This window comes from Haliaeetus leucocephalus, unplaced genomic scaffold, assembly GCF_000737465.1.
Source record: "Haliaeetus leucocephalus isolate CR32 unplaced genomic scaffold, Haliaeetus_leucocephalus-4.0 Scaffold848, whole genome shotgun sequence".
NCBI lineage: Eukaryota > Metazoa > Chordata > Aves > Accipitriformes > Accipitridae > Haliaeetus > Haliaeetus leucocephalus.
This window is the reverse complement of record NW_010973284.1, coordinates 8,514,068-8,526,351: the sequence shown is the minus strand read 5'-3', so window position 1 is coordinate 8,526,351 and position 12,284 is coordinate 8,514,068. Positions and strand designations below refer to the sequence as shown.

The window sequence follows — 12,284 nt, the reverse complement described above, 5'->3', positions numbered from 1 at the left end:
GTGGCAAGCCCCCGGGCTCCCCGGGCGGGCGCCTTGGGCACGTCCCCGGTTTTCTGACTGGAAAGGCGGCGCAAAACACCCGATTTTGCGCTTTGCGGCTTGTTCCGTGCCGCAGGTTTGCGTGGGGGTAGCTCCGAGCTACAGGGCGCTTGTGGGTCAGTGGCTGCAAGCTGGCAGGGGTGGGTAGTCCTGGTTTTTAGGCAGCAAACCTGTTGGCCAGGCTTAGCCCGGTGTAACCTGAACGGGAAAGCGTTTGCTTTCCTAACAGTCTTTCGTTCAAACAATAAACAAAACTGAAACTAATAGGTTTCTCCAAAAGACAGCCAGCAGAGCGAACCAGGGTGTGAACTTGCTCTAGGTAGCTGAACACCTGAAAGGAAGCACCACTCCTGGCTTTGGCCTCACACCTCTGAGAGCTCGGTTTCTGTCACGAAACAGGTGGCCTGTTATAAACGCTTCTTCAATATTTTGTTTGCAGAATGGAAGAGGAATTGGCAGCTCCTTCCACATCCACAGACAAGACGGACAGGTGAGATGGGAGTTGCAGTTGTCAGTTACTAAAGAATGCGAAATCCTAAGGGTTACTGAGTGAAACAAAAAGGGCACCCGTCAAGTGGGTTGTTAGGCTTGAAGTTTAAGAGATGCGGATGCTGTAGATGCTGAAAACTTGTGCTCACCAGTAGTCTGCACAAGTCTAGTGCAACAGAACTCTTTCAAGGACTGATAAATACACAGATACTGGCTGTTGCTTAGGAGGTTCTCGATTTGTGAGTTAGTGCTGGGGAAGCATTGGGGAGGTATGAGTATGTGACTAGCATGGAGTAGTACTCCTCTGTGGGCAGCTCCTCTTGTCCCAATCCAGGGTACTGGACTGGGATGAACCCTCTGAAATGGAGCTGTGTGAGATGTGCTGAATTGAAACTAAGGCTTGCATCTATCATTCTTTTCAAATGCATCATGCTGTACTATGAGAAGTCATAAATTGGATTTATTCTTCTTTTTCTTGGCTTAGCTGGCATCGGAGTCTGGTGAAACACTGTATGGTAGCCAGTGTTGTATTGGTACGCAACTCTTAAAGTATATTCTTTAGCATCCTTTGTCATATTAGATTCTGATACCCGCTTCTTGCAGTGGTTCGTTAAAATTAACCTGTCTGCCCTCGGTCATCGGAACTAAAAGTTGGTCCAGATTTAAACAAACAAAACCAAACAACCCCCTCTGCCCCGGTAATTCCGACCAGTGTAAGGTATGCAACTCGCTCTTATATAAAGCTGACTAGGTTTTGAAAGCTGGATACAAAATTGCTATGGAAACTAATAGAATCCTGTATTTGATTTATTTTTATTTTTTTCCCCCCTCTCCAGTATGGATGTGGATGGAGAATCAAAGAAACTATTGGGTTTAGGACAGAAACACTTGGTAATGGGAAATATTCCAGCTGCTGTTAATGCGTTCCAGGAAGCTGCGAGCTTACTGTGAGTAGTAGGAGGTTTTGTGTATTTTTGTAGGGCTTCGTTTTCAGCTTGACTGTACTGATGTGGCTTATAGAAGAAAGATCGAGATTTTTACCTTACATATGCTGCTGTATTTATAATACAACCAGGGAGAGGATGAACTATTGAAACTAACTCAAGTGTTGGACACTGCTGTAGTTGGTGTGCAGTTTAGCTTTTGTGATAGTAACTGCCAGCGCAGCTCCCTAAGGAGGAAAAGGGGTTTGGTATTTTATTTTGCAGTGTATGGTTCTGATGTCTGTTAATATGAAAATAATGAGGTAGTGTTACTTGCTAGTAACTTGTTTACTAGTCTTGATCAGTCTCTGAGGGTGAAGCCTCCTTGGGTTTTAGATTAGTTTGCTTTGCTGGATGTTTAAGAGCCACATCTAGCTAAGTGAGAGGAGCATTCATGATTTGTTTGAAACAATGGGAGGTGAGCTAAGAAACTGATTCTTCCTGACCAGGATTTTTTAGCTTTCAAGTTCATGTATCAAAACTTAAACTAGGCACAGGCAAATAATTCTTCATTACTTTTGTAGGGGTAAAAAATATGGTGAGACAGCGGATGAGTGTGCAGAAGCTTTTTTTTACTATGGAAAATCTCTCCTGGAGTTAGCAAGGTATGCTAACAGTTTCTTATTTCATTAAGAGTCTGCCTAGCATAACAGGATTTCACCCTCATATACGCCGGGTCACAGGGTTAGACTAGAACTTCATAAATGCAGGGTTGCACTGGGTGGGATGGGCCACGGCATTGCAGCTTGTGCAGTTAAAACAGTGTTATTACAAAAGCTAAGGGATAACAAACTTTTTTTTCTTTTAGAATGGAAAATGGTGTGCTGGGAAATGCCTTAGAAGGGGTGCAGGTTGAAGAGGAAGGAGAAAAAGCTGAAGATGATTCTGTGTTACCGACTGTTGATGGTATGTAAAGCTGTCTGCCATGTCATGGAGGCACCAAGCTGTGTTTTCTTGTCTAAACGATCCAAGTTCAGTCCATTGGTATCTTAGGTGGCCTGAGTTACTCTGTTGAAACTCAGCAGCCTGAATGGACTTTTTTTTTGTTCTTCTAATCTTGCTTAAAGATTGAACAAACCTCTAAAACTTCTGCAAGGAACTGGTCACTGAAAGCATGTGTAAAGGGTCACCAGGTGTCTGTGTCCTGAAACACTGCATTCAAACTTGCTTTCTTAAGCTTCACAGTCAACTTGAACTGCTTTGTAACCTTGTAGCAGTACACTGTGTGTAGTAGGACAGGTCAGTCTCTCTGTAAAAAGTCCAAGAACAGCATTTTATACTCCCTGCAGCTGGACATAATACAGGAATTCCTGTCAATCCAGACTATTAAAACACTGGCACCTCTTGCTTAGCTGTGACTAAAAATGCTAGCACGCAAAACTGCACACTGCTTGAGCGGCTGCTTGCAATAATGCAGTCTGGGGAAGGGGAAGGGATTTGCTTAGTTCAAGTTACTATGTTGGTTGTGTCCTAATTCCTTATACTTTGAAAATGGAGCTTTTAGGAATGTCATCTAACTTGATGACAAACCAACACACTGGAGGGTCTGAGGGTGGTATTGTCAGTGCCCATTAATGTCTTTATCACTAAACTCGAAGAAATGTTTATGCTTCCTCAATCATGTAGAAGAAGCAAGGGAGGAGTTGAGAGAACAGGTATATAACGCCATGGGGGAAAAAGAAGAAGCCAAAAGGTCTACAGAAGAGTCTCCAGTACTATCTGAGAAGGAAATCAAAGAGGAGGATGTTGAAATGAAAGAGATCACAGAAGAAAAACCAACAGAAGAAGCAAGTGCTGACAAGGATGTAAAACTTGAAGAGGCTGAAGAGAAGATGGAGGTTTCTGTGGAAAAAGAAGTAGCTTCAGAAGAGCAGAAGCAGCAGGTAGCTGTGGAAAAGGAGGCTATGAAAGAGGAGGCAGCTGTGGAAGAGAAGGTAGTGGAAAAAGAGCAAAAGATGGTCCCTGAAGACAAGGTAGCAGAGGCAGCTGAGGAGGAAGAGAGAACGACAGAAGTGTCGGACAAGGAGGTGAAGGCAGCTGTGGAAGAGGCTGAAGCTGGAGAATTGGCTGTGGAAGAGAAGGGAGAGGTGGGAGAGCAGACAGCTGAAGCAACAGAAAAAGAGCCAGCTGTGGAAAAGAGAGAGGCTGTAGAAGGGCAGGCAGAGGCAGCTGTGGAAGAGAAGGCAGTAGCACAAGTGACAGCAGAAGTGCAGGCAGCAATCACTGTGGAGCAGAAAGAAGCTACAGAAGGGGAAGTAGAGGCAGCTGAACAGAAGGTGGAGGAGAAACAAGAGCCAGTAGAGACAGCTACAGAAGAGAAACCAGATGAATCCAAAGAGACAGAGTCCTCAAAGGAACCTGTGCCCACAGAGGGCAAAGAGCCATCTAATGACATGGAAGAAAAGGCTGAAGTAGCTGCTAAGGTAGAGAAAGAGGAAAAGAAAGGTGACCTGATGGAAGAGGGTGAAGGTGCTAAGGTAGAAAAAGAAGAGAAAGATGGCCTGATGGAAAAGGGAGAAGGTAACAGTGAGAGGAGAAAAGTACTTGTGGGTGGATGACTTGATGGATTTGGCTAACAATGGGTAAAAAGTGTTCCATTCAGAATTTTCTGTTTGCCTTAGAATAAGGAAAAGGCACAGTAAAGGGGCTCTTGAAGGATTTTACATCCAAGTAAAGTTTCAAGGAGTAGTGAACAGTCTCGGTTTCTCTAACGCTTAACTAACTGCAAAGCAAATCTTACTTGAAAGCAAACTTACAGCCCTGTGAAATGTGTAAGTAATGGCTAGGCTGGTGGAGAATACTGAATGGATGTTCACTTGCATGCATCTGGGTTTATTGCACTAACCTTCAAATAACTTGAAGCACAAGTTGCCTCTGGTTATAACCGTATTTTATTTTAAAACAATGGAGCAGAAAAATAAGAACAGCTGAATACATAACAAAATAGTAAATCTGCTTTTGGTGGGGGGAAGGAACTCTCCATTTGAGTCTTTCTGGTGGTAATTACAAGTGAGAATTTGGTTGGCAAATCTAAACTTAATTTGCCCTGAAACCTGAAGGCTTATTGCTACTATCTAGTACAGTCTTCCAGCTACCTAGCTTTTTCTGCCATTCTGCTTCCCTGCTTCATTATAGCTGTTTTCAGGATTATGTGAAAGTAACTGTTGTGGTCAACATTCTTCTCATACTGAACCCAAAACATAGCAATATACCAGCTACTAGGAAGACAATTAACTATCCCAGCTGAAACCAGGACAGTAACCTAGTAAAACTTGTACACTTTGCTGAAGTATTACTTGTATGGTCTTAGTAGGCCAGCACTTTCTGTTGCACAAGTTAATTGATGAGCTGATAATTGAAACTTTGCTTGTCAGTAACTCAGCTTCACAGGAAGAGCCTTATTTTAGGAGTGGCAGATATGCAGACTAAATAGTTCTGGACACTGAAAGGATTTGTACTGCTGGGCACAGTGAACACTCAATGGTGGAGCAGCTGCCTAACAAGGTGTCTGTCTGGATAGAGTATAATGCACCTAGAGTAGTTATCCACTCCTCATCAGGCTGAGTAAAGGCTGTTTATGTACACATACTGCTGCTTTTTTTTTTTCCCCAACCCTGTTAGTGTGAGGACACTCTTGAACATCCTCGTCTGGTGCCATGTCATTCTAGACTCCTCCCACTATTTAAATTTTAACTTTCTAATATCTCTTCTGTTTTACCTTTGATCAAGCTGTCCTCATACTCACAGGTTTGGCCCTCTCAATGGTAGGTGTGTGCATTTTGGGAGTTAGATTAACGAGCTTATGGGTTCTCTAGTGTCCATTCCATCAAGGTCCTCATATTCTGGATATAGTCAGTAGTCATGATACAGGAATTAAGTGTGCAACTTTAGCATGCAAGTCAACCAATGCTCTAAAGTTATTAGCCATACTCCTTCACATTTTCCCAAAATGTTTTCTACTGGTAGAATAGATCATGCAGTGCTCCTACACAGTATCAGAAGTCAAATCAGTGCTACACAATAGCAGGTTCGTTAATAACATTGCCACTTAAATGTCTGACACGAGGAACACGAATTCAGAAACAGTCTTATTTGTACGCAGCTTGGCAGCCATCTTGCTGAAAACGCTTGTTATCTTGTTACCTGTAGTGTGAAGTCCAGCAACTGACCTGTACCTCCAGAGCTGCCCAGGATCCCGTGGCTTCAGTGGGAGTTCACAGTGCATTTGTGGGAACTGAATTCTATGCAAGTTTCTGTTCTAGATAGTATGAAGTGAAACTTAAAACGAGGACTGAGGGAGCTTGGAACCTCTTTTAGTCTACAGTGCCTAACACTTTCAGCAAGATGGCTGCTGCTGCTAGGAATTTAATATATCCTGTGCTCTTGCATCACACATCTAACCTGTCACTGGAAGGATAAGGGCTGGATGTAATATATTCTGCCATGCGAAGCAAGCGTACTAACAACAAGTGTTCTCATTCATCTACTTCCCTTGTAGAAACAGAAGAATCTGAAGAGGAAGATAAAGAAAATGATAAAGCTGAAGATGATAAGGAGAATGAGCTGACAGTGGAAGACAAGGTGAGATTGCTGACCTCTGATATTGGTGCTCATAGAAGAGTGCAGTATTTGTCTAAATGTCATGTTAATGTCTTTATAAAAGCTCACTTGTATTTCATTTGGTCCTATGTAGGAAATGACTTTTGAAAACCAATATTGCCTAAGGAAGGGGCAGCGTTATGTGTAGTCCACCTTGTAGGATCTTGCTCAGCTCTGTAAACTTGGGCTTGTTTAGCTATGCTGAAACAAATGCTTGCAATCTGCTGATAAGTAATGCAGCCTGGTAAATGCAGGGGCAGGCAGGGAGAGTTGCTTTAGGTTGTCACTAGAGTTAGTTACTTGTAACACTTCATTCTCTGCTTTTTTTGTTGTTGTCAGACTATGCCTGTTGAATGTACCTGGTCCTATAAGCCATGATTAGGATGGGAATTCAGTGGGAAGTGTAGCGCTGCTTAAATGTGAGGTGTTAATGTTGATGTAGCAGTCAAAACACCTGGAAAAATCTGGAGCCTGTTAGAGTGTGGTACTAAGCATGCTAGACAACTGTCTTGAAGAGAATATCTGTCACTTCCTCAGACTATTCTAAGGAAGTCCAAAAGCTCATTTGAAAAAAAAAAAAAAAGTGGAACATCAACTCCTTTATTTAGCTTTTGGTTCATATAAATAGCACCTTAAACAAAACCTTACTGTTGGGATAATATTGGTGCTTGACACTCTGTTATTTCTGGGAAAAAATTAAGGCCGTATCAACTAAGAATGTAAGCTTATGTTCCACTTAAAACATTTTCGCTGCAGGTAAAGTCTTGGTTGATGCAATAACCTGTTCTGCATATGTGTTTGTTTTGGGTTTTTTTTACTTCTAGTGGTAAACTGTTTGTCTTGAAGAAATGTGTTCCTTGACAACACTGCTTAGAAACTCAGTGGTGGTGTTTGATATGATATGTAACCAAGTCACTTAATCTTTAATGCATTTCTAGTCTTTACAGGAAAGTGAGGAGGATGAAATTGGAAATCTTGAGCTAGCCTGGGACATGCTGGAGTTAGCAAAAGTAATCTACAAGAGGTAAAGACTTAAGCCCTAATTTGGATATGTGCTAGAGAAACTCATTGTAAATTGGGGAGTGGCATAAGCAATTAATGAATGTGGCATATTCTGATCAGGATTTGAAAACTACTTTTTTTCTTGATTTAGACAAGAAACAAAAGAAGCTCAGCTCCATGCAGCTCAAGCTCATCTAAAGTTAGGAGAAGTTAGCATTGAATCTGGTAAGTAATATTAATTCTCACGTACAAAGTGTTCAGTTCCACTTTCTGTCACTCTCTATTTTGTACTTTAAAATGAGCAGAGGTGAGTTAAGGCTGTTAAGATGAAAACAAAATAGATTTTTTCTAATTATGATAGTTCAGCCATGTGAGAAGCTTTGGAATCAATGGATGAACAAGTTGGTGCCTTAAAGGCAAAAGCCATGTGTGCAAGCAAAGCAAACCAAGGAATTGATTCACCACTTCCCATTGGCAGGCAGGTGTTCAGCCATCTGCAGGAAAGCAGGGCTCCATCACACCTAAAGGTTACTTAGGAAGACAAAATGCCATAACTCTGAACATCCTGCCCTTCCTTCTTTTCCCCCAGCTTTATATGCTGAGCATGATGTCATTAGGGTATGGAATATCCCTTTGGTCAGTGGGGGTCAGCTGTCCTGGCTGTGTCCCCTCTCAACTTCTTGTGCACCCCCAGCCTACTTGCTGGTGGGGTGTTGTGAGAGGCAGAAAAGGCCTTGGCTCTGTCTAAGCACTGCTCAGCAATAACAAAAACATCTCTGCGTTATCAGCACTGTTTCCAGCACAAAGACAAAGCATAGCCCTGTACCGGATACTATGAAGAAAATTAACTCTATCCCAGCCAAAACCAGCACAACAGGATAGTCCATGCTTTTCCAGAACAGTGAAAGCAAGCTTTGAATAAGAAGTAACATGTTACCAGATCAAAACCAGCCTTGTGTTCTGCTGTATAGGCAAGGTTTGGTTAGCTTCAGAAGCTTGGGAGAGACTTTCCTTATCTAAGTTGTGAGTCACTGAGCTCAATAGGAGGTATCAGTACCATGCCACTTCCAGAACATAAAGACTGCAAGTGAAAAATGGTTGACTTGCTTAGACTTCCCAAAATCCTAGGGTATGGTCAGGAAAGACTCTTGTGTTATGCAGCAGAAAAAAGGGAGGGGGAAGCAAGCCCCAGGTTTGTGCCTTCTAATATGTTTTACCTGCCCTTCATTTAAAAATGTGTTTTAATCTTGTTAAATCCAAAGAGAGTGTAATTTTTCTCTATGGTGAGCATTGGAAATAATCTGATGGGTTTCTGGACCAGGGCTACAAAATGAGGGTTGTGTTTTGTGTCACTAGAATATATTCAATGGAGAGCTTGACTGGAAGCTAGCAGGGGAGTGTCCTTAGCTCTAGATGCAAGTTGCAGTTGTGACCAGTTAGGTTTGGGTCATGGTAGCAGGTAAAATAGCAGGATTTGTGTGCCTGGTTTTGACTTGGCTGCTTAGTTTGCTGTGTTGCTGTAAATAGACAAAGCACTCTTGAAAACACTAGAGGAACTGGACTCTAAGCAGCCTTTTGTCACTTGATAATCTGAAAGCAGCCTGTCACTGAACTCAACTGCTGTATTCGATGGTGGTTCCATTCTCAGACTATATAAAGTGTAATAAAATACGGAGTAACTGAATAAGGGCTTAGATCTTGCTTGTTTGGGTAAATGAGTGTGGTTTGTAAAGATCTTATGTCTTTCTCCTATAGAAAACTACACGCAGGCTATAGAAGAGTTTCAGGCCTGCCTGGCCCTGCAGCAGAAGTACCTGGAGGCTCACGACCGCCTGCTAGCAGAGAGTCACTACCAGCTGGCGCTGGCGTACCACTACAACAGCCAGTTTGATGAGGCGGTTTTGCAGTTTGGTAAATCCGTAGAAGTCATTGACAAGAGGATGGGTAAGTGGATTTCTAAAAGTGCCTAGTGAATATGAGAGCTTTCACTAGTCAAAGCAGACTTTAAGTGCCCTAAATGTAGTTAGGTATGCTTATTACCTTGCTGTGCAAATGTCTGTTGGTCTGAAAGGGGTAACAGGCTATACTGATACCAGAAAATTGTTGAAACAATGTGTTAGCAGATACTTGCCTCTGGATATTGATAATGAGACAGCTACTTTTGTCTTGAGGTTTTTTGCCATGATAACTGTTTCATCCTAGCAATGCTTACTGAGCGAATAAAGAAGGCAGAAAGTGGATCCCCTGAAGATGAGAAGGAGATTGAAGAACTGAAGGGACTGCTTCCTGAAATTAAAGAAAAGATAGAAGATTCAAAGGAGTCTCAAAAGAGTGCAAGAGTAGCTGAGCTGGCACTGAAAGCAACTCTGGTTAGTGCATCCTGTGGTTTCCTTTTAGCCAAACATTCTTCCAGTGAAACTTGAAGTAAACCAGTAATGGGAGGAGCTCAGGCTTGATCATACAGATTGGAAGCTGGTGGTTGCTCACAAATGTTATGCGCTGTGATTGTGAGAAGGAAACTGAGGCAGCTGACATCTGAAGAGAGCTTATTAGTAAATACACTGATGTTAATTGCTCCAAACTAAACTGGAATTTGATAGGCTTCTAGAGCAACTTAATGTATCAGGACTGGAAATTATAGGTCAGCCAAATGTGAGAATGGACTGAGTTACATCCATCCTGTGTGTAAGTGTGGAATGCAGTGTTGAGACATGAAGGGGTTGGGTTCTCCTGTCCCTTTCTAAACTAGCATATATGGTCTCACCAGAATTTGTTGACTGTTTCTTCTGGTTTTCTTAAGGTTGGAACTACATCTGGCTTTGCACAAAGTGAAGACAGTGGTTCTGTTTCCACAGTAAGTTAAGATGGATGTTGGTAGTCCCTGTTTGCTCTAAGGATTACTGTTTGCTGTTACTCATCTGTCAATGTCTGTCTTGTAATAGATTCCAGTAAGAAAAGCAGCTGATGGTGCACCTCAGTGTGTTACAGACATCTCTCACCTAGTCAGGAAAAAGGTGAGTCCAGAAATGACTAGTTGAACAAACAGTTTGTTAAAGTACCACTGGCTTGCTCTGTGTAATTGGATTTCTTGACTTGAAGCTTTTTTTCCTTAACTTGGTTCTATAATGGAAAAAACACCCTAAAAGTAAAACCAGAAATAGTGCATGAAACTCCTTTCCACTGGGAGCCAATCAGTCTGGGAACCATCCAGCCTCCAGGAGACTATTTGTGACGGTTCAGCACCCCGCCTGACCCACACTGGTTTAACTTCAGAGCTGAATTGTGTGGCTTTTGCAGGCGTTCTCTGAACAAGTGCCCTCCTCTGCTGGGGACCTGCAAGAAGAGCAGGCTGGCCTACAGATCTTAAGAAAAGGGCAAGCAACCAGGCTGAGTTGGGTTCCCTTCTTTGCAAGTGGAAATGGAGAATTGAACTTAATAAATAGCAAAGCCAGTCTAATGGTAGTAAGGATAAACTGCCTCTTAAAGAGATAATGCATTGAGGACTAGGTTCCTTTAAAGGTATATGCTTTTTCTAGAACTGTTTGCTAATATAACTAAAATTATCCCCTATAGGATCTTAGTTTTTATTTTGTATGCTGCTGTGGCACAGCCTGGCCTGTGTGTTTTATTAGCCTCTTTCAGTTCAGGTTTGCTTGGAGCAACTTTGATCTGCTTTACACAGGTGATTGTAAGTGTCATAGATGCCCTAAATCTACCCCCTTAACTGTTCCCTGGCTCAGCAGTTGCATGTTTCCTTGCCAAACAATAACTAAGGATAATTCAGCACTATAGATACTAGCACCTAAATAATGTCTTACGGGAAATCCTTTGTGGTTGAGACCTCTGTACCAAAGCTTCAGAGCTTTGGTTAAGTCTTAACACTCAAGTATTTATCTTGAACCTGGCAAGTAGAGGTTGAATAGATAACGTGCAATAACATCTAGATGCTAACTTTCTAAAAAATATTTAAACTTTAATTTGTACATAGTGAAGACTATAAACAATTTTGTCTTCAGAGGAAACCAGAGGAGGAGACTCAACAGGGAGACAATGAAGCTAAGAAATCTAAACCAGAACCGGCTGTCAATGGTGGTGGTGGTGATGCTGCCCCCAGTGGAAATGAGGTTGCAGAAAAAATGGAAGAGGAGGTGGGCAGCTGAGTCAGGAGTCTGTGCCATTATTATCAATATCATTATTATCATCTTTTTCTCCACTTCTGTTCAGGCATGGTTTTGTGCCTGATAGATGTACTGGTTTTATTGCCTGCTGGTCTTCACAAGGCTTCCCAGACGAGATGGGGAATGTTCCCCAGTTGGCAGGATGCATGTTGTACCATGGTGTCTGACACGCTGTGGGCTGGAAAGACACCAGCTGTGGAGACTTGCAACCTGTGGGGTGGGACAGAAACATGTTCTGGGTGTTTGAGTTGGGCTGAACTACAGTGTGGGGCCTTTCCCCGAAGTATTTTTTTTTAGTACTCCTGGGTTTTAATACTTATCACCTGGGCTACAGTTGTTAACATCAATATTTTAGAATAGTGTTGAGCTCTGAAGACCAGCAAAGCATGTGTATTCAGTTCAGTCTTCAAATGACAGAAACCTTGAGCTGCTGCATGAATTGGTGCTGTAAGGCAGTGTCTTGTTTTTTAAAAACAAACCCTTTTCTTTTCTTTTAGACAGAGAAAAGGCCACAAGCAGAATCAGGGGCTGCAGTTGAAAGCACAGTATGATAATTCTTTAACCTTGGACACTCCTCTCCTTACAAGGAAAATGGTTTTGTATATAGTGTATTTTTTCACTTTTTGGCAACTTTTGTATGACTTCAATAAAGATTGTAAGCAAATAGTCCTTGTCTTGACCCTCCTCAGCAGGGGCTGGGGCTCGAGGCCTCTGGTCACAGCTGTTGGCTGTGTTTGGTTAGTTCTAGGCTGAGCCTGGTGCAGGTGGCAGTGGCACCTCCCTTAGCCTGCAGCAGCCTAAGCGCCCTGGGGAAGGCTGATAAGAGCTTGTCTGACCCCTGCACCCCTTGTAGCAGCCACAGCACTGGGGTGCATCATTGGCTCTGCTCCACCTCTACCCCTTCATATCCCTGCGGAGCTTGTGGGGAGGCAGGGTGTGATGGCTCTGCGTGCTGATTCCAGCCAGAGTCCCTGTGGGTGCTGGGGTGAGTCAC

The 12,284-nt window shown here is 42.7% G+C and overlaps 1 protein-coding gene across 1 annotated transcript; it reads left to right on the top strand.

Annotated features, from left to right (window-relative positions):
* The first annotated feature begins 21 nt into the window (after positions 1 to 21).
* Positions 22 to 11,954, top strand: NASP (nuclear autoantigenic sperm protein (histone-binding)). The gene is given in 15 exon segments (XM_010582717.1): positions 22 to 529; positions 1,365 to 1,475; positions 2,036 to 2,116; positions 2,320 to 2,417; positions 3,138 to 4,031; positions 6,010 to 6,092; positions 7,049 to 7,134; positions 7,264 to 7,337; positions 8,868 to 9,056; positions 9,315 to 9,481; positions 9,913 to 9,966; positions 10,055 to 10,096; positions 10,098 to 10,126; positions 11,129 to 11,260; positions 11,788 to 11,954. Coding segments are annotated over 13 exon segments (1,947 nt in total). The 5' UTR covers positions 22 to 479; the 3' UTR covers positions 10,116 to 10,126; positions 11,129 to 11,260; positions 11,788 to 11,954.
* The last annotated feature ends 330 nt before the right edge of the window (positions 11,955 to 12,284 follow it).